Source organism: Elgaria multicarinata, chromosome 9 (genome assembly GCF_023053635.1).
Source record: "Elgaria multicarinata webbii isolate HBS135686 ecotype San Diego chromosome 9, rElgMul1.1.pri, whole genome shotgun sequence".
NCBI classification, from domain to species: domain Eukaryota; kingdom Metazoa; phylum Chordata; class Lepidosauria; order Squamata; family Anguidae; genus Elgaria; species Elgaria multicarinata.
The window spans coordinates 87,164,711-87,186,863 of NC_086179.1; the positions used below are offsets into that span (position 1 = coordinate 87,164,711).

General features: G+C 43.3%; 1 protein-coding gene across 4 annotated transcripts in view; it reads right to left on the reverse strand.

Moving 5' to 3' along the window:
- The window catches only part of FRMD4A (FERM domain containing 4A), a 486,837-nt gene that overhangs the window by 87,500 nt on the left and 377,184 nt on the right, over nt 1–22,153 (reverse strand). For all 4 annotated transcript variants that reach the window (XM_063134285.1, XM_063134286.1, XM_063134283.1 and 1 more), the window contains exons 6-8: nt 19,644–19,700; nt 14,195–14,217; nt 2,783–2,866 (exon numbers count right to left, since the gene is read on the reverse strand). In XM_063134285.1, the coding sequence (XP_062990355.1) occupies nt 2,783–2,866; nt 14,195–14,217; nt 19,644–19,700 (164 nt within the window). The remainder of the gene's footprint in view (nt 1–2,782; nt 2,867–14,194; nt 14,218–19,643; nt 19,701–22,153) is intronic.

A 22,153-nucleotide genomic window follows, 5' to 3' on the forward strand; every position in this document is an offset into this window, starting at 1 on the left:
CAGAGAGCCCTGGCTATGGGGGCAGTATATAAGTGTAATAAATAAATAAATGTTGCCTTGCTGTTTCCAAGGAGGGAAGTGAAACCTCAAAGGAAGAGCAAATTCTGAGTACAATGAAGTCAGCAAAGATTTGTTCACTGAAGTCAAACTGTAGCAACAAGTCATCTATCTGACGTCACTGAGTTTTATCAGGCAACTGAATATTGATGTACGGAAATATAAACAAGCAAATGTAGACTTAGATCACAAGAACAGTAAATGAGATGGTGTAAAAGTTTTTCTGGACTATACCACTTCACACGGCACATAGGTCTCAATGAGAAGATATCTAGCCTTGCTATCTCCCTAACATGCTAGCCTTGTATGTGCAAAGGATTTCCCCCCATGGGGGAAGCATTCAAACACACACTTTCCCCCACCTGCAATCTGAAATGGTACTGTCCAGTTTCACCACTTACTGTTTGTGTGAACTAGTCCTGAGAAATGCAGATTTTGTAAAAGGCTAAAAAATAAATAAGGTGAGATGAAAACTAAACCATCCTCCAAAAAGAAAAGAAAAAGATTTTACCACAAACTATTATGCCCCTTAGTGAAAGAATGAGCAATGGAAAAGACAGATATATAAAATTTGGAGGGCAATATTTAGTCTGCTGTCTACATTCGGTTTTTTAAAAGCATTCTGTAAAGCAAATATATTCTTGAAAGAATCCCAGGAACATTAAATTGGAAAAAAAGTTTCTAGCCCTTATGATTGCAAATATAGATGGATGGCAAAGGCCAAATGACTAAATTTGCTATTTTCATAAAAATCCATAATTGCTGGTAGATACCACCTGCAGATAAGTTTAGGTCTGGTACAGTCACACAAACACTACAGGTCTGTGTTTTCTCCAAGCTGGGATTTTAAATACAGTTTTGGAAACTCCTGGTGGATTCAAAACTGGATCAGAATTTCACAGGTTGACTGCTCTGTAACACTGCCCCTGTGGAATGTGAATTTTGCAGACTTAGTCCCTGGCAGAGAGAAATGGGTCAACCCTTCCAATATGGGGGAGGTGGGGGAAGAGACTAAATAAAGATCCCAAAACCACAACATGAAAATCATACTCCCTTGCTGTCATCAAATTACAAGACTGAAGAAATTAAAGGAGCTGCAGATAAGAGAACTTCCCACCCACAGCTGGGCTTGGAGCCTAATGCTTTAAAGAGAAACATGAAAAGAGCCACCAGCAGCAATGCAGCTGAAGTCCCTTGCTTGTATCAAAGGGCATTTCCCCCAAACTAATTCATATTTGTACTGATGAAAGGAATGGGAGAGGCAGACAGAGGAACGTATCCTTAGGGCATTCTGAATTCAAATAGGATGCTGCCATCTCTTCCAACATGCCAGTGGATTTATTTCTCAGCTTGGGAGGAGGAGAAAAGACTACAACACAAAGCATGTTTATGGGGCTGAATATTTGAACAGCCCCATATAGATAAGAGGCTGTGAAAATTCCTACTTCTGTGCCCAAGAACATGATATAAAAGGGAGTTTAAAAAATTCCGGCCTGTTTAACCACAGCAGACTCTCTCGCACGGGACTTACAAGCTTAGGAAGGAACAACCACAGAATGTGTACACGGGCCAAACCCTCTGCGTATCTGCTTTGTAAGTGTTCTGAAGGACTGATCCTTCTAGACACAGGACTGGTAACATAAAGTGGGTAAAAAATGTCACGGTTCATAAATGTGTAGTGCTCTGTCTTCTCCTTGGTCACGCACAGAAGGTTACAAGATGGACTAAAACCAGTGGACTAAGACCCCATTCTTACTGTGGTAGTCAAATGTATCTGGGATGTTCTACTTCAGCCTACACATGAATGAATGTTTCTCTGTACCAAAGCTTTACTGGGGAAATGTAGTGGTGTGAGGCAAGGTGGCAGGGAATCTCTGGAGTATTTTCAGGGCTGAAATAAACTTTCTTGTAATCTGCATATGATTGGTTTATTGACTCCAGAATAAACACATGCGGAGCTGATTCAGATTGAGACCCAGGCTCTCCTTTCCCTGTTTTCATTCTAAAATCTCACCTGTGGGTGGGGGGGGGGGGGAGGTGGAATTTCAGGACAAAACTGGGAACACACACACACACACACAGAGAGTTTCTTGGAACACCATGGTCCCGATCTGAATCAGTCTGCATGTCCTTATTCTGGAGTAACAAAAACGCTTAGTCTGGCCCTCAGTAAGCACCCAGTCTCACCAGACAAAGATACTGTAGTTCTTATGACAGGCCCATTCCTTAGCCAGGCCAGGATTTCTAAATGACCTGGATTAAACACAGATAATCCACCCCAGAATTCATAGTAGATTGGCCAAGCAAAGGCCAGTCTGCCTACAAGGAAGGAGCCCTAAAATAAACTGCTCACCTCCTAAGTGTTGTGTGGGACCAGATTTTTACTTCCAAGGGTCCCAGGCCCTTGAACACAATAGATACCCACAATTCCTTGGGGGAAGATACAACAGTTAAATGATTATAATACCAATATACATTTATAGTATAAATCAGCCTTTCCCAACCTGCTGCAGTCTAGCTTTATTGGACTGCAACCCCCATAATTTCCAGCCAGCATAGCCAACGGCTGGATTGGCTGGAACTGATGGGAATTGCAGTCCAACACATCTGGAAGGCACCAGGATGGAGAAGGCTGGTGTAGATATACCCATAGCAGTCTTGGTGAAGGGAATATCTCCCAAATAAGTAACAGGGGCAAATGCTACTAAACGGGCAGAAAAATTACCAGTAAGCAAGAGACGGGTGCTCCTTAAGTGCTTGTGTTGGAAGAGCCGGAAGTTTCTTTAAGTCAGTCCTGACAATTTCATTGCTGCAAAAGAAGAAAAGAGGATCCAGAAAGGGAAATCAGTCTACATGAAATTAACTATGAGACTTGCTATAGCTGGCTGACTGCTCTGGCGCAAACATCTGCTCTGCCTTAATGAAATGCTGTGGGGTAGCTTCCCCTCCTCGGCCCCCAACCTCTTTATTTATTTTGCATTAGGGAGCATAGTAACCTTTCCACTACAGTATCAAAATTGGAGCAAAGCTCTCCCAGATGTCTAGGCCTTTTTCTTCCTCCATTTCATAATCCTCACTTTGAATGTAAAACTAAACGAAAACACAACAGTGTGTTTTCATGGAGAGAGATCCTGTGGGAAAATCTGCACGGTGCAGCAAGGAGAGGAATAGATATACAAGAAGATCTCTCGATTTAACCGCTTCCAAAGTGCTCCAAAATACATTTGTTCGTTACAATATCAGCCTGCTGCTCATGTCTTAACACAGCTTTCTTTCCTTCACCCCCCAGGCTTGCTTGGAGTGAGGGTGGGTTTTATGCTTTTTGGTGGGAAAACAAGGAGAAATGTGAACCTCAGCCACAGAGACGGGGGGGGGGGGGGGAAGCACAGTCTGCAAAGCTTAGAGAAATAAAATTAAAGAGCAAAGTCCTTGGAATGGTGGAGTAATGCTAAAGAGGGAATGGGTAGCATTGCTTGCATTAGGACTAGGCCTGTCACAAACCGATCACAGAAATTATGTTAGTCAATTTTAATCCATGTACGTTTTTACTCAGCTGATCAGTTAATCTCTAAAAGCTGACTATATTTCCGCATTAATGTAACACGCTCTTTGTTTTAGATTGCAAGTACTGGTTCGAATGTCTCCTCTAAATATGGCACCTGCCACGTACAGCTTTTTAAAGCGCTTATATTAAAAGAAACAAGCAAAAAACAATTATTATTATTTAAAAAAAACCCTGCAGTTTGATTAATTGAGGGCATATTTTAATCGATCAAAGTAACGAAACAGCTAAACCTCACAGCTCTAGCATGTGTCCTTTCCAATGTGGTTTTCAAAGGGCTACACAAGCACACCCACACACAGGTGGTACAGGATGGGAGTACCCAAATCTCTAAAGAAATTAAAAACAACAACTATCTTTTAAAAGATCAGAAAATAGCCCAGCGTTGGTGGTGTGTAGGTGGGGTGCAAGAGTTTGTTTTGTTTGTCACAATGATGCCACAAGCCTGATTTAAATGAGATGGCAGTCATAGGCAAACCATGTGCAGTGTAGGTCAGCCGTAGGCAGCAGAGCCAATAGCGAGGGATCATGGGAGTTCTAGGCCAAAACATCTGGAGAGCCACAGGTTGCCCACCCCTGGGCTGTAGGTGCTTCACACAGCCAGGATCATATCTAAGCGGAGTTTATCTTGACGCATTGGCTCATATGTGCGGAGTGTCTACACATCACTGGCACGGACCATTTAAACTAGACCGCAGTTGCAACTGAAATGATACTTATAACTGTCCCACGGCCACATGCAACGCAGAACTGATCATTGCAGTTGTGGTGCCATGGGGCAGGGTGGCGGCTGCATTTCACAGGTATAGAAGACTTCGGAAGACTGGAACCTATACTGCAGCTTTCCCCAGCCTGTTTCCTTCAGATGTTTTAGACTGGGGGCATGTCTACACCAGAGGAGGGGGAGGATCTCACAATATGCTGATTGTGAAATCCTCCCCCTCAGTCCACATGGGCCTTGCGACATCGTGCCCATCAAGGCAGCCATTTTGTTTTTTAAAAACAAGAAGAGCTGGAGCGCATGAGCGCTCCAGCGAAAATTAAAAGTTAAAGTAAAATTTAAAGAAACCCGATCCCACTCCCCTCCCCACCCCGATGGGCACGGAGCGCCTGAAGAGCTCCGTGCCCAGTTCCCCGGGTTTACTCGTGAGGAGTTCGGATGAAACCGGGATGGCTGCCCACACCTCCTGCAGTCTTGGAACGATCCCGAGACCGCGGGAAAAATCGGGCTAAAAGCTATCCTGGTTATCCCAGGGAAATGGAGAGTTCATCCCTCCCTGCTCCCAGGATACCCTGTGCATCACATCATGTAGATGCACAGGGATGATCCTGGGGCGATCCTCAGGATAAGGCATCGTCTAGACATTCCCCGTATCTGCTAGCATTCCTGATCGTTGGATTTGCTGGCTGGGGCGCCAGGTTGGGGGAAGCTGCTACACTGAGTCAGAGACATTTGATCCATCTAGCCCAGCCCAATATTGTGGGTATTTGATTTGCGGCAGCTCTCAGGCAAGAAAATTTCCTAGCCCAACTTGGAGCTGTTGGGCATTGAACCTGGGACCTTCTGAATGCAAAGCAGCTGCTGTAACGAAGGTCACATCCCTACAACAGAAGGACTGCTTTTGGAAAAGATGTGTGGGCCTTCTACATCAATGAAGAACAGGTGCATATTTATTGGGTGTTTTTTTTTTTTAAAAAAAAGAAGAAGTCAAGAGCAGCACCCCAAAATTCATCAGTGATCTAGCCATGATTGCCCTGTGGCAAAAATGGACAAATTAAATGTGATTGCAATTTACATAACTTAAGTGCACTTGCTTAGACAGGCAAATCTCCCTCCACCTGCAACCTGTGCCAATTTATGTTTCTTTTGTTTTGTTATTCTTCTACTGGAAAGCTGGGAAAGTCAGTGCTTATACACTACAAGGCAACTAAATCTTTCTTTGCCTCTCCGACAAAACCTTGCCCGAACCCGTCGTCACCATTCAACAACTCCTTGGTAGTTTGCCCAAACACAACACAGGGGGAATGTCTGGGAATTAAGATGAGGGAGTTTCCAGGATGGAAGTTTCAAGCCAAAGAGACAATTGCCGTATGTATGACAAACCTCCTGCTGACTCATAAAACCCGATCAAAGAATCTGAAGCTTCCTTGAATCACGAGCAGCAGTAAATCATACATGTCATTTTTAGATCCCTGCTATGTACCATTTACAAAAGTCTCAGAGGACAATTTCCACACCTCCCGGAAGAGACCTTGGATCTTCCAATACAGAGGTTCCTACCTGATCACATTTTAGCCCGCCCTACAATAGAGCAGCCTTCCCTAACCTGGAGCCCTTCAGACGTGTTGTACTGCAACTCCCAGCATCCCCCAAGCCAGTATGATCAAGGCTGCAGCCTTGATCAAGGCTGCAGGTAAAAGGCAGTCCAGGAAGTAGGCTACTGGAAGCCTGCCGCTCACAGCAGCGGACGATTGAAATTGTTCTTCTGAGGGCTAGACTAGATGTTACAGAACATGTGTCTCCCTAACTCACAGATAAAGTGGAGTTGGGGGGGGTATGTTTTTAAGAGGAGGGGAATGAAACCACCCCTCCCCCACCTTAACTTAGTATGATTCAGCGTTTTGATCCATTTCCCTCACAGCCCAGATCTGATGCCCAAAGCGAGTCAGGCTGTGTGGAAAATGGTGGTAAGAAGGATAGGCGATAGGCGATGGTCTCCCTCCTCTGACCTGCACCCTCCACTGAATGTAAATAGATCCCCCCTCTTAATACTTTATATGAGAATGGAGCAGACATGTGAATAAAATACACAACCTTTCTGGTTTCGTTTGGCCCTGAGTTCATTGGAAGGAACACAGAAGCAGGGTTAAAGAGCCTATGGGCATAGCCAGACGGAGCGAAATCCAGGGGATTGCCCCGGGATCGTCCCTGTGCATTCACATGACGCACAGGGGATCCTGGGAGCAGGGAGGGATGATCCCTACCTTGTCCCGGGATATCGCCCTACCCTTTAGCCTCCTTTTCCCGCAGTCTCAGGATGATCCCAAGACCGCAGAATGTGTGGCCAGGTGTTGCGGGTTGTCCCAGCTCCTCACGAGTAACCACGAGGAGCCGGGCACAGAGCACCATCTGGGGTGGGGTGGGGCGAGTGGGGAATTTATTTATTTTTAAAAAACCTTATATTTTGCGTTCAAACACTCATGCACTCCTTCTCCCTTAAAAAACAAAATGGCGGGCACAACGTCCTCTTCTTCCTGGGACAGTGCGTGCCACGTGTAGACAGAGGGGGAGATCTCGCGATAACAATATCGCGAGATCCTCCCCCCCTCCGTCGCACTAGACCCAGTAGGTCTAGCCATGCCCTATGTTTCGCTGGAGTTTGTCAAGGATGAGCAGGTCCAAGGGGGGACGACAAGGAACTTGCATGTTACCGTGAAGTGCTGCAGTCTGCATTACCATTGTGGCTTGGGCCTATGGGTTCTTTGGAATATATACACATATCTATCTATATCTATCTTTGATTCACAGCTGCACAACTTGTATTGTGGCCTGGCAAGTCCTTGAGGCAGCAGTCCGAGGGAAGCAGCAAAACCAGGTTTATCAAGCCCCCACCCCTCCAAGGGTTCCCATATATAGTCTATGGGTCAGAATTTGCAAAGGTCTGCTTTCAATGTAAATTAAAACAGGAAATGAAGTGTCTTCAGATTCTTCTCTGTGTGTGTGTGTGGGGGGAACGCTAAAGGAAACACAGTGTTTATCATCACTATCATTGTGGTGCAATAAGAAAGGCTGCATGTCAGCTCCTGTAATTCACTAACAAGCGCTAATTGCTGAACTGCAAGTTCATTACAAGGAATGAAAATTACAAACTGTACATTTTCATTATGTAAATAAATTGCTCAGCGGTAAATAACCCCTCTGCTTTTATTCCTGTCTGATTATACCCATTGAGTTCTCCTCAGCTAGATGCTCTTTTACATCTACTTTGTCACATTTTCTTGCTCAAAATGCCAAAGATGGATGGTCCATGGCTGCTGTTCACAGAGATTCCTTTGTGACTTTGGTCTGCATTAACGCATTTGATATTGGGCAGTATTTGATCATTGACATGTTGAGCATTTGACATTATTTGATAGCTGACATGCAGTGGTATTTATACAGACTGAGAGTTTATAAGATTTCGTGTTAAATACTTGCCAAAATCACTAGCATGACACATGAGATCTGTAAATGGGATTTCCTACTTTAAAAATAAACATAAAAGCTGCGGTGGAGGCCTGATTCAGATCAGAGTGATGGCACTGCAGGAGGGTGGGGTTTCTTCCAACATTTTCCTGCCAGGCTATTTTCCTAATATGAAACATGCCCCAGCTGCTTTCTGTCCAGTGGAAGAGAACGTACATATACCATCCAGATCTCCTATTCATAGATCTTCCACGTTCAGTTCAAAATTTTGAACCCAACAATATAAATGCAAAAAATATTGCATTTTATTAGGTTCTGATTTGGGGGGGGGGGGCAAAACTTTGGTTCAGGCTTTAGGACAGTATCCAATACTGCTCTCTCAGTTCCTGAAGCAATCAGAAATGACACTTCCATTTGTTTCTGAAATAGTTCAGGTCAGTGTTACTCACAGAAGGGAAACTCCCGGAACGCAGTGGAACTAGTGGGGGCACGGTGGCCAATGGTCAGGAATGCTGGGAGGGCACCGGGTGGGGGAAGGCCGTTGTAGAAGGCTCTCATTTGTGAGGAAGGACATGGCATATAACGGTATATTAAGGACTGTGTGGAACATCCACTTTAATTCCATTCCCTGCTTATAAATAATAATAAATGTGGGAAGGCCTCAGCTGTGGTGAAGAGTTCTAGTGTAGAACCTTTTCTGAACTTATTCTCCCCGCTTTAATCTACCCCTGTAACACAACACAGGAATGGGTTCCATAGAATAGTAGAGTTGGAAGGGGCCTACAAGGGCATCGAGTCCAACCCCCTGCTCATTGTAGGAATCCACCTTAAAGCATCCCTGACAGCTGGCTGTCCAGCTGCCTCTTGAATGCCTCTAGTGTGGGAGAGCCCAGGACCTCCCTAGGCAATTGGTTCCATTGTCATACTGCTCTAACAGGAAGTTTTTCCTGATGTCCAGCCGGAATCTGGCTTCCTGTAACTTGAGCACATTAGTCTGTGTCCTGCACTCTGGAATGTTTGAGAAGACATCCTAGCCCTCCTCTGTGTGACCACCTTTCAATATTTGAAGAGTGCTATCATGTCTCCCCTCAATCTTCTCTTCTCCAGGCTAAACATGCCCAGTTCTTTCAGTCTCTCCTAGAGCTTTTCCTCAGGAGAATATGCTGAGATTCTCATATGCAATTCCATGCAGCCTGCTGATTCATGTGAGGATCTGCAGACAGGGGTGCTAGTCCAACACTGACATTTTAATCAAAATATTACAGGGTTTCTCTCCCTTAAAACTGCACACAGAAAATGACCATTATAAGGAAGCAGCAGCAGCTCTTCCCAAACTCCATTCTTCTCAGATTAGTTCGGGATGATGACATAGTGGGGACATAGTAAATCCCACAAATTCTGTAAAGATCTGTGAAGTCCTTCTGAGAGGGTTTGTTTAACTCTTTTAGCTGCTGGGAGGAACAAGTCTGCACTTGCCTCAGGAGTCCATCCTTTCCTGGGAATGTACACACAGAACTTCAGGTATTGCATGTCTGCTAAGCGGGGAGAGCATGGTCCTAATGCACTGCTTACCACCTGTGAGATAAAAGCATTATGCACATGCTCAAAGGCCCTTTCCCGTGTCATTTCTTCACTTATTCCAAGGCTAAGCTCTCACACTGAAAGCAGGTACTGGGGCTTAGCACTAGCTCAAATCAGCCCTGTGTTACTGCTGCTGCTAACTATTATTTAGAAAGGCCTCAATGGTTAGGTGCTGTATACATGCTGTAGGCAGCCATGGAAATCGAGAGCTTTCCGTGGTATGTATATCCATATTTTGGGTGTCCATAGGAAAAGGAGGACAGTGGAAGAATAGTTGTATTGAAAAGGGAATTTCAGCAGGTGCTATTTGTATATATGGAGAACCTGGTGAAATTCCCTCTTCATCACAACAGTTAAAGCTGCAGGTGCCCTGCCCTCTTTTAAATCTGGTCACTCTAGTATAGCTCCTGCAGCTTTAACTGTTGTGGTGAAGAGGAAATTTCACCAGGTTCTCCATATATACAAATGACACCTGCCGAAATTCCCTTTTCTATGCAACTGTTAAAGATACAGGAGCCCTGTCCTCCTTTTCATATGGTCACCCTAGCCATATGAAACATAATTTTGAAATGTGTTTTAAAATGCAAATATTCCCTCTTAAAGAAATATGGGCCCATGGTAAAAACTAATGTATGAGTTCACCCTCAGAAAAAATGAACACGGATATGGCTTATGCATCTATGCATTTTGACCTTATGACCCAAAAATGAACTTTCAAAGGGCTTTTTAATTTTCCTTAAAAACATTCAAAGCTAACAGAGTAGCAAGAACGCAGACCAGTATTTTACCTGAGATTATGTAAACTTGTTAGGGGGGAAAATACCTTGAAACCTGTCACAAGGAACGTTCTTTGTGAAGAACTATTGAGAGAAGTTACACGGTGATGCTTTTATTGACTCCAGGGCCTTCAAATAATTACTGTCTGGCTCTCTTCGGAATCCATGGAATTGAAGCAGACTATTGATAACAAACTGACTCTTCTCACTAGTATTTTTGTTGGTATTCTCCGAGAACTATGGGATTAGGACCCCAGTGTTCCTAATCCAATTATGGAGATACTTCTTCCCCCATCTCCACCACTCTCGCCTTGGCAATCTGTTCAGTTGCAAGTGGATGTAATTTTAATGAGCTATAGATTTATTTAAGGAGATTTATATTCCACTTTTCCACTAAAAAAAATACTAAACAAATTTAAAAATACCTTAAAACAAACATAGTAAAATCAATAAACATAAAAAGTCCATAGTGCACCTGATGTAATGACACCCCGGGGCATTGTGGGAAACTCAAATGGCCAAATGCTGCTCTCACCATTGCTGCCAAGTAAACATACTGAAGTAGGAAGGGGCCCAGCAGCACTTTGCTGAGGGCCACCTCAAACCTGTAAGACATTTGGCTTCAGTTGACTGACGAGAGTTCTCACTAGGCTTGACAGTAGAAATGTTTGTGAATGTTTGAGTGTTCCAACCACTTTGAAGTTGAAAAAAACTGGTCAGCAACAGGGGTAGACGGAGCTGGGAACAGGGTTCAATAAAAAAAGGAATGAGCTACACTATGGATGTACTAGTCTGGTGTTTGTCTGGATGAATGTTGTATGTAAACTGTGTGTGGAGCAGTGTGTGTATACAGAAGTATTGCATGAAAATCGTGGCTGGGTTCAGAAGGCACATTAACCCATGATGGGTTCAATAAACCATTATTTAGCCCATCATGAGTTAGCATGTAGACCCATGGTGGCTTATTCCCCCAAAATAAACCATTCTGATAGCCCACAGTCACAGTAAGGGTTATTTAATCCATCATGGGCTAGTGTGTCATCTGACATGTACAGTGGGTTAAGTAGCTCAGCTACAGAGTCACTTGGCAAGAGCGGTCAAAAGCACAGCCACCACTCTTCTCCTCTAGGGCAATCTCCGTTTCTAAGAACTGCCTAACAACACATTGCGCTGCATAGCCATGCAAGGTTTTCACAGTGCAACAGATGCCTCCCCATGAGGGGTTGGTGCACACAGCCAGAGGTAAGGAAAGGGCTTGGAAAACCAGTTTGTCAAACAGGGAGGGGGGGCTGGGTGGGGAGGAATGCTTTGAGAATCAGGGTGAAGTGGGGTGTGTGTGTGAGGAAGTGGCTAAAGATCAATGCTGCATAGAGATCATCGTGGAACCAGCAGGAGCAGGAGACAAAAGAAGGTGACCTTAGAGTGAAGCAGGCCAATCAGAGACAGGCAGGTGATGTGGTGGTGGCATGAGAGAAACTGGGATACCTGCCCACCTGGGCAGGAAGACTACAGAGGAGGAGGGGTGAGGGGGAAGAAATAAACTATGCACACTATTTTATTTACCCAATCGTGTAACGGGGAACAGTAAACTATTTCCAAAATAAGTTACTTATATTATTTTTAAACCACCATGGCTTAAAGTGACATGCAAACTCGTCCTGTGTGAATGCTGTGTGTATGGAAAAGTGAAGTGAGAATGGACACAGAAAAAATATATTACACATAAATCCACCCATCTGCAAATGTACGTGGTTCTCTACTTGTTCATGCATGTTTTCTAATTAACAGATTTTAGGAGAGCTCTAAACATTTGTAAACCGCCCAGAGAGCTTCGGCTATGGGGCAGTATATAAATGTAATAAATAAATAAATAAATAAATAAATAAATAAACAAACAAACATTACTGTGTTTAGTTCTGGGTGCTATGCTTTACTGTAAGCACTGTACTAAAACAAGCTGGCTACTGTAAGTCAACATGCATGGTAAAGTATCTAAATACTTCTCCTGGCCCTTGAACAGAGCAGGATTGCTAATGACTAAGCTAATCTGAAAGGCTGAGTTGAGAAATGAAAGCAAGAACAGGCTTGTGTTTCTTTGTCACAAGCATGTCAGGATTTCACAAGCCATTTGAGGTTCTGAAAGTGATGTGTCAAGGTCTCAGGACTTCCAACCGTCAACTGTGGACTGTATAATTTTGCATGCCTCCAAGTCTGCAGAGTTAGGTGTTTGTGATGGTGCATTTTGCTTGCTTCTTGCTTTTCTTTTAAAACTTAAATTAATTGGGTTTTTTTTTAAGCACTAAATTTGAAGGCATGACAATTAAAAGCCCTCTTTAATTAGAATCAAAATTAGTCTTCAGGACTAGAGAAAGAGAGGCAAACATAGAAATTATCTTTATGTTGCTGGTTCATAAGAACAGAAGCAGTGCCCTGATGCTGGATCAGACCAAGGGTCCATCTAGTCCAGCACTCTGTTCACACAGTGGCCAACCAGCCATCGGCCAGGGATGAACAAGCAGGACATGGTGCAACAGCACCCTCCCACCCCACTGCGATCTCTCCCACCTCAGAGCATCAATTATCCTGTGAGCAAATTCACTTTCAAAATGAACTAGAACCCTATTCAGGCTTTCTGTACCTGCAGAGGGCAAACACCCAACAAGGGACAGCACTCCAGCTTCCCTCTCCATCATCTCATTCATCACTCATGGCGGCTGTCTTGACATCTTCTTTGCCCCAGGGTGGCTCTGAATCTGTGCGGTGTCGCTTAGATGACACAGCCGCAGATTTGAAGCCAGCCCAGGCCAAAGAGCTAGAGATGTGCAGCTGAAAAGTCGGGGATTTCCCCTTACTTTTCCAGCCAGAGCGAGGGCAGCCTGGCTCTTCTGCCAGTCTGTCCTCATTCAGGAGCCACTCCGGGGGTGTTCCCGGCAGATGGTGACCCTGACTGGTTGCCTCCGCTGGGGCAGGGGGCTGGCGGGCAAGCGGAACGGCCACTGGAACACTCCGCACTACCTTGCCATGGGGACAAGAGTTTAGGAAAATAAATTATTTTCTTCCCCTGAGCTGCCTCCTCCTCCTCCTCCATCTTTTCTTGTCTCAGGAAGGGATGGGGTGGATAACCGCCATAACTCCCACACTTGCTCCTTGGCGTGAGGATTATCTGGTGCAAGCAGTCCTTTGACAGGAGCAGAAGTGCCGGGTTTTGGGGGAGCACGGTGCGAACTCGGTGTCATGAAGATAGACCCATGGTGGGCGACTCTCTGAATAGAAGAGCTTTTTGTATCTGTGGAGTCTCTTCGCACAAGCCAGAACACTGAAAAATCAAAGACTCTCATCAAGAGGCTCTCATCTTCAGACAGTTAGCCTCCAAGAATAGAGGGTGATGAACACAATGGATAGGGTCAGGGGTAGCCTGCACCCTCCTGTTGCACCTTTACCCTATTCAGGTGCAGAATGCCTGAACAGGATTTTTATGTTGTTATGCAACTGGTTTTGAGGTCATGGCTGTAGTCTAATCAGGGGGCACAGGTTTCTTATTAGTTGGTCAACAAATGGTCAACTTTTCCAGGTCTGAATTAGGTCCAGTGGCTACTAGCTGCTGATACCTATGCAATGTATTTAATCAACACTCATACCCATCTTATTCTTGTAAGTAATTTTTGAAATTGGACCAGTGAAGAGAACTGTAAGCCTAATATAGCCACAGCTTGAGGCTATTTTTAAAACAATTGTACCAATGCAATGAATTACAGTAAGACTAGTCATTTCCTCCACAATGTCCCTCTGCTGTATGGGGGAAGACTATTGTACTTCCTGAATTCCACAAACACATTGAGCATTCAGGAATGCAAGCAAACAACTTTACTTGCTGCATGCACTCTAATCAATGGTGAGTGGAAGAAAATAAAATGCCTAATGTATAACATGCTAAGAGGTATAATATCTAATTACAAGGCAAATCTTCTAAATCAACGGCAATGAACTTTACATTAAAATAATTTATTTGAAGAATATTCATGCAAAACTCACCTTGAAAAATCTCCTTTTGCTTCCTGTAAAATTACAAAAAGGGGGCAGAGGGGGGAAATGTCACTTTATAAATCTGACACGCACATAAATATACATTTATTTCTAGATTTGTCATCTAAATGTATTAGAAAGAGTTTTTTCGTTTACACAAATGATCCCATATTCAAATCAAAGTATCACCATATGGTTGGATCCACACTTAGTCATAGTTAGAGCAGACCCAATTATTTCAATGGGTCTATTCAAAACATGACAGTCTGGATCCAATCCATTGGGTTTACATATGTCAACTTTCATGGCAGTAGACAGGTGCCTTGTAGGTGTATTTTATATGCATCTAAAGCAAACATTGGCCAACTCTGGTTTTTGGCAGTCTTTTTTTAAAAATAAATAAATACTAGAATCCCCATGGACCACCAGTATGTCTTATATTTATAATTTAAGACTTCATATTCAGCATCTCTGAACAGTTAAGTGCATACTTAAGTCAGGGGTGGGCAACCCGTGGCCCTACAGACGTTGTTGGACATCATCTGCAATCAGCCCTTGCCTGCATAGCTAATGGGGAGGTATGATAGGAGCTGTAGTCAAGCAACCTCTGGAGGACCACAACTTGCTCACTCCTGGTGTAAGTAATCCTGAAAATGCAGTCTTGCTTAAAGACAAATACCTTGCAAGTTAAGGCCAAGGTCTACCCAGTCCACATTCTTTACAAGAATCCCAGCAACCAGCTGAGTTAAAAGTATTGTGAACTGCCCAGGGAGCTTTTGGGCAGTATAAAAATGTAATAAATAAATACATATTGAAAAGTAGAGAGTGGTTGACTGTGTAGACCATGGTTTACATCTTCTGCTCACTCTGGGTAATTAGTACTCTGTTTAAAAGCAGCACTACAACACAAATTTAAACGAAGGAACCATAAGGAACTGTAATCCTGTAAATGAGGTGGAGGTCTCCAACACACACACACACACACACACACACACACACACACTTTACCCAGCTCACAACTTTCCCAGAGTTCTTTGGGGGAATCTATAATAACAAGTGTAAAGCCCATGTCACCATGTCTACTAGTAGTTCTGCTCCTTTCCCACTTTTTGCCCCTCAGTCCCCTCACCACAGAGGGGCTCATGAATAATGTAAATATGGCTCACGCATAGTGAATTCCCCCTCCAAAATTTGCATGTGGCCCTGCCCCCCCCCCAATTGGCTGCCTCCTTCCCCTTCACTGCTGGCGGCGATAGTTTAACCACACAGTTGGATGCAGGGCTCACCTTCACACCACACTGGTGCGAGGAGCTGACCTGCCTGTTTAATTGCTATTAAAGATTGAGCTTTGAACTTTTTCAAGCTTTTGAAATTTTCTGCATGTCCACACTGTTCAAGCTTCTGTTTAAAACAAAAATTAGCAAATCGGGCAGGTAGATCTTGAGTAATAAGCCTTACACTACTGTATTCTTATATAGATATAGAAGATATAGATAGATAGATAGATAGATAGATAGATAGATAGATAGATAGATAAATTAAACACAGACTTGTAAATATCCAGTAACCTTGTCACCTGTGGTGAGTGAGAACTGACTTCAGGTGACCAAATGAAGAAAATTTGGTCAATTAAGAGAGATCCGGTTAGTTTTCTTCCCCCAAAAGATTGACTAACATCAATATGTATGCCAGGACTGATTAACATCAGTATGTGTGGCAACCATACCAGTAAAGTTGCTATGGCTAGTAAAGTTTATGACGTTTTTGCAAGGCTGAACTATAAAGTTTCACATTTGTAGCACAGAAGTGCCTTTATATTCTGGTTTACCCATGGCAGAAAGTAAAAGCCCGTTGGTGTGATTACCTTCCAAAGACTGGACTCAGTCCAACTTCGTGCAAGCATAGTTGTGCTTTTATTGGGGCTTGGGATTCCTTTAATAAGTTAAGCACATTTGGGACAGCTCGGTTTCTTCTTCTATTTTTCTTTGGACACAAATATCCTTTTTGCAACATTTGCACTTCCTAAGCCACCACTCAAGGGAGCCCAAAACGTTTGTTTTAGATGTTTCACGTGTGAGAACATTGTGACTTAACTCATCAATCCCCACATTATAACCAAAGTTCTGCACATTCGAGTTGTGCTGCTCTGTGCCATGGGATCAAAGGTGTAGTTCTGAATTTTGAAATGTCAAAGCTCTGCTCTGGAGATTGCACTGAATAGCAGACTCGTCTCACTAGCAGCAAGGACTGTAGATATAGGAGGGCAGCGAGAGGAAGACAGGACACACAAGTTTGGCCTCCTAGGGATATTCCAGGCCTCTTCCCTGAATGTCCTGTTCCGTTAAAAATAAAAGAAACTCTAGTGATTGTACGTATGGAAGTACATGCAAAATGTTCGGGAGATATAATTTATAACAAGAGGGCTCAGTAAGACATTAACCTGCACCAGTGTTCTGGTCAATGAGTACATAGGCACTGGCAGGGACAGCCAAACATTTGCTGCTTGAGGCAAAGGGCAAATATGATCAGAAGTCAACCAGACTGGCAATTGAATCTTACTTCAGCACTGGCTCCCTCAACTGCACCTGAGGGCAGCAGGGTAGCTTAGGGGCACAGGGCCAGCTGGGTGATATACATACTGCTCTGTCTTACAACACCTTGCTGCTTCTCTTTGCCACCCCCCAGAATCTACCGCCTGAGGCTGAATGGCTGGAATAGTTGAGAAACACTTGAGTACTTGACTCATAATTGCATTTTATTTACTTTGTATTTTATGTTATTAAAATGATTTAATAAATTGGATAACTTCAAGTGTATTAGGTTGCTTGAATTTAAGATTTTGGTATTTCACATTGACTTGTGTTGTTGTCTCTTCCCAAACACAGTTATGTCTGACTAAGGCCTTAGCTAGAATGTGATATTTTCATCATGAGATCTCCCCCTCAGTTCACATGCAGTGTGCAATGACCTCAGATGGAGAGGCGGCATTTTTTTCCGGTTAAAGGGCCAGCAGCGCACGAACGCTCATGCGCAAAAGGTAAGTTATTTTTTAGAAAATAATTACTTTCCCTGTTCCCCCCACCCTAGCCCCAATGGGCGCAGTGCTCCTGAGGAGCTCTGTGCCCCATGCGTGGGTCCCAGCTCCTCGCAAGGAACAATGAAATCTGTATCTACCACCAACCTGCGCTTTTTATGTGCTCCTGCAAAATCACACCAAGGCCTTTGCTAGACCTAAGGTTTATCCTGGGATCGTCCTGGGGTCATCCCTGTTCATGTAAATGACCCACAGGGGATCCTGGAAGCAGGCAGGGACGACCCCAGGATGATCCCAGGATAAACCTTAGGTCTAGTTAAGGTTTGAGCTCTTCTTAGGGTTTGCAAAGTTTCTTGATCACCTGTGGCTACAGGCTAATCCAGTTATAGCCCAGACTTGAAACTAGGGTGCCCATGTGGATTCTGTTGGACTTGATGGCCTTATAGCCCCCTTCCAACTCTACTATTCTACGATTCTATGTTCTCCTTGTGGTTCCCTGGTCAACAGCTGGTTGGCCACTGTGTGAACAGAATACTGGACTAGATGGGCCCTTTGTCTGATCCAGCATGGCTCTTCTTATGTTCATATGTCCTATTTTACAGAGGACAGTCCTTTGTTTCAGGGGTGACCGTCTAAATATTGTTGGATGCAACTCCCATCAAACTCAGCCAACATAGCCAATGATGAAGGATGACAGATGCTAGAATCAAGCAACATCTGGAGAGCCACATGGTTCCCAGCTCTGCTCTATTCAAAGGTGTTTACACTAGGTGTGTACAATAAATGCAGGATGAATGCAGCCAAAGTCTCACTAAACCTCCTTGTTTTGCTGCCTCCCACAGATGGCAAAAATTATGTGGGTGTGAGGCACCTGGATGTCCATACGACCTATTTTACACCATACAATACAATCAATGCCATTTCCTAGTGGGTATTTGAGCTCACTGATATTCTCCACATGCAATTATATACCCTTATTTTCTAATTTCTTGTTACCTGTCAGTAAACCTTGCCAAACCTGTCTGTACTTCCTGAGCGTTCCTGCTCAGGAAACAAAAGGCAAACTTTGTTCATTATGGTTGTATAATAATATGCCAGATTTCTCCCCCTAATATCCTTCACTGTCCCTCCCTCACTTCTAAAGGAGAATTATGCTATGGAGGTTTTACTAGACTTAACTACTCCTGCAGTAATTCAAATTAATTGATTGCTAAGGCTCCAAGGAAATGTTTGTGAATGTCTAGAGTAGAATTTATAATTGTGTTTGTTAATTCCAGTTAATTGGCAATCAATTAACTGGGGCTACAGTGGAAGGAAAAAACAACTACTTTATAGTACTCTTGGGGCTGGCGATCTCCTTCCCGGCTTCCAAATTGTTATAACAAAATGCACATCTATGAAAGCCAATGGAACTGAATGGACATATTACTGGTTTTGGTTTTGTAATGGAGTTTTTAATCATTGTGGATTGAAACAGGCTTTCTTATCTCATTTAGCCACTGAAATATATGAAAGGCCGAATACAATGCCAGAAAATATTGAGTTGGGAATAAGCTGTACCCAGTTCAAGCAAACAGGATTGACTAAATGGGGTGCAAAGAAGATGAAAATTAGGACTGACAAATTAGATTTGTTTGTTGACCATCCACGGTTACATTTCTTGCAAGGAAGAAGCTTAAGCTCGTTTTCCTTGGAAAGCAACTGAAAAAGCTCACATCTGATGGTCCTTCAGGCTGCTTGTCAGTTGCTCTCCTGACTTGAGTAAACACAGGAAGTTCCTTCTCACTAACATTTCCAGTAGGCAGAAATGGTTCAGGGAAAATTAAATCCTTTGGGGTTCCACACAGAAGTGAGGTTGCCTTTACAATTGATCTGCCACATACAAAATTGAATTCTGATTCCAGACGGTCAATTCTGCCCCTCAATGCCTGCTTGCTCCCTCGTTTGCACGCTACTACCACCTCCTCCTCTTCAGTGAAATTCCCTTTTCAATACAATTGTTAAAGATACAGTAGCCCTGTCCTCCTTTCCATATGGTCACCCTACAACCCTATAAGAGTGCCTTTTGACAAATGGGCTGAATGTGAAGAACTGACATAAATCAGTCCCTGGTTGGGTCCTTCCCTGCAAAATGCACATGGTGCTTTTTATGCTCAGGGTGACTCTGAAATAGGTCTCCCATGTTCGTATGTTCAAAAAATGCAAACAATCTGTTCCCAGACAGGTAGGTGAACTACAAAGCAAGTGCAGCAGGTCAAGGATCCTGCAAGTGCTGCTGGCACACGTGAGCCCACATGGGAGAAGTTGCTTGGAGGCATGGATTAAAAGAAAACTTCATTTTCCTGTGTTGGAATATATGTGATTTTTAAAAGAAAACCCTTAGTCCTTGAAACGTGAAAACAACACATCCAACATTTATCTTACCTGCAAGATGTATGCAGCCAATTCAAACACAACTTCACTGTCAACTTCAATGAGCTCCTTATAAGATAGAAAAGAAAAGAAAAGGGGGGAGAATTTATTTATTTATTTATTTATTTATTTATTTATTTAATAAGAGCATTTCTAGATCACTTTTCAGCCCTAACAAAGGCCTTAGCTAGACCTAAGGATTATCCCAGGCAAATGGAGGTGTCGTCCCTGCCTGCTCCCGGGATCCCGTGTGTCATTTGGATTCACAGGGATGATCCCGCGACAATCCCGGGATATAGGCCTGGTCTAGCCATGGCCAAAGACTCCACTGTAGCAAGGACTTCACTGATTTATTCTAGCTCTTTCAATAAGAAGCGGAGTCTCCTTGTTCACAGTAAGGACTTGCTGTATTGAAGAAATTTGCTTTTACAGAACATTGGAAGACTTGATATCTGTCCCCCATGTTATTAGTGAGGTAGATTTCCAATTGGTTTTCTTAAATATTTTCCGTTATGCTCCTGGAGCTACACTGACCATATTTTGTTTCTCTTGTAGTTGCCACTTTCTTTCTGGCTGGGTCCCTATAACAGTTGCAGAGATGCAAGAAACAAAACAACAACATCAACGAAAGCATGTTTCCTGGCATGGAGATGCAGGGATAAGAAAGGGCTTATTTATTGATTATTGCATTTATATCCCGCCTTTTTTCCTCTTAAGAAACCCAAGGCTGCGTACATAATCCTCTTCCTCTCCATTTTATCCTCACAACAACCTTGTGAGGTAGGTTGGGCTGAGAATCTGTGGGTTTCCATGGCTGAGTAGAGACCAGAATCCAGATCTCCCAACTCCCAGTCCAACACTTTAGCCGCTACACCACACTGGTTTGCAGGTTGGATTTCTGTTTCCCATAAACACATGGGAGGAATAATAGAAGAAAAAGTGGCAATGATTGTCCTACTTCTATTCTTGTCCTTTCCTTTATTCAATGAATGGGTTGCCCTATGGCCAAAGCTCTCAGGATGAAAATTAATTCAATAATCAAACCACATAATAAAACACAATTGTTTTAAAAGCAGCAATAAATAAATAATCAGCATTTAAAAGAGATAAATCTTAGCAGCTAAAAACGGAGAGGGTGATTTTAAAACGCAGTATTAAAAATATAAAAATAATTTTTTATTAGTATTTGACAACCCAAATGCTGATTGCTCTTCTATCACAGGAAGCAGAAATTGATATCTCTAACAGCTTCTTTACTGAATTTGCAAGCGATAAGTAAGGTATGACCGCTACCTTAAAGACTGATCTATTCCGGCAGGCCTATCCAGTGAATTTTTAGAATGTTTTTAGGATGTTTTAATCATGTATGCTATGTTTTTAATCAGTTTTTTAATGTGTTTTATATTCACTGTTGTTCCCCACCTCGATCCAAGTGGAGAGGCAGGTAAGAAATAAATTATTATTATTATTATTATTACCTCAAGTGGCTAAATGAGGAAATGGACAAATCTGGCCCATGAGGCAAAATCTCTCTGGCCATTCTCCTGCACAAGCCTACTGAAGTCAATGGGACTTATACAAGAGCAAAGTTGTACAACTCCTACTCATTTCAATGAAGGCTGCACAGTGTAACATCCCAATGCATTTGCCCCCCGTGTTAATGTGCGTGTTTGTATGTGCGTATCCATGCATTTGTGTGCCTTTTGGGTTTTCCATTTTGGGCACTTTTGCCACAAGCAATAAACTAGCAAGGGTGACCCCCACCCCCAACTCAATATGGAGACAAAATGCAGCTACTCTGGGATAAAATTAACTTTGAGTAAATGACATAAATAGCACAGTAGCGGAGTTGGACAATCAGCAGGGGAAATGAACACAGTGTCATTTATTCCCCCCTTCCTCACACATGCTCTAATTACCCACACCACGGGTTGTGGAGTTGTCCACAGCTAACGAGTTGTGTGGGTGTAGTAAGTTTTCACCCACCCTATAAACAATGGCTTGTAGTAAGGGTTGTAGGGTAGGTGAAAAGTCAGTATGCACACGCCATGCACCAGGTTTAGACAACACGGCAACCCATGGCATGGGTAATTAGGGTAATCCCATTCATAAGAACAGAACCCACAGGGGTGGGGAAAACAACTGAAGCTGCATTGCTCCACTGTGAACCTAGCACCAAGCAGGATATAGCACTATGAAAGCGGTATATAAGAGGCAGGAGCCACACCAAGCAGGATATAGATCAATGAAAGCGGTATGAAAGCAGTATATGGTATGTGTCATGGTCCCCAACACTTGTCAGTGCACATCAATGCCGCTATAAAGCAGTAGTGTGGCTCCTGCCTCTTATATACTGCCTTCATACCACTTTCATAGTGCTATATCCCGCTTGGTGTAGATCTGGCCCCAATCAAAACGTAATGCCAATATATAAAATTAGTGTTCTACAAGCATGGGCTTTGTCTAAGAACTTAAATCAAGCCTATGGGTTTGGATTCAATTCCCATCACAGCTCACAGGAT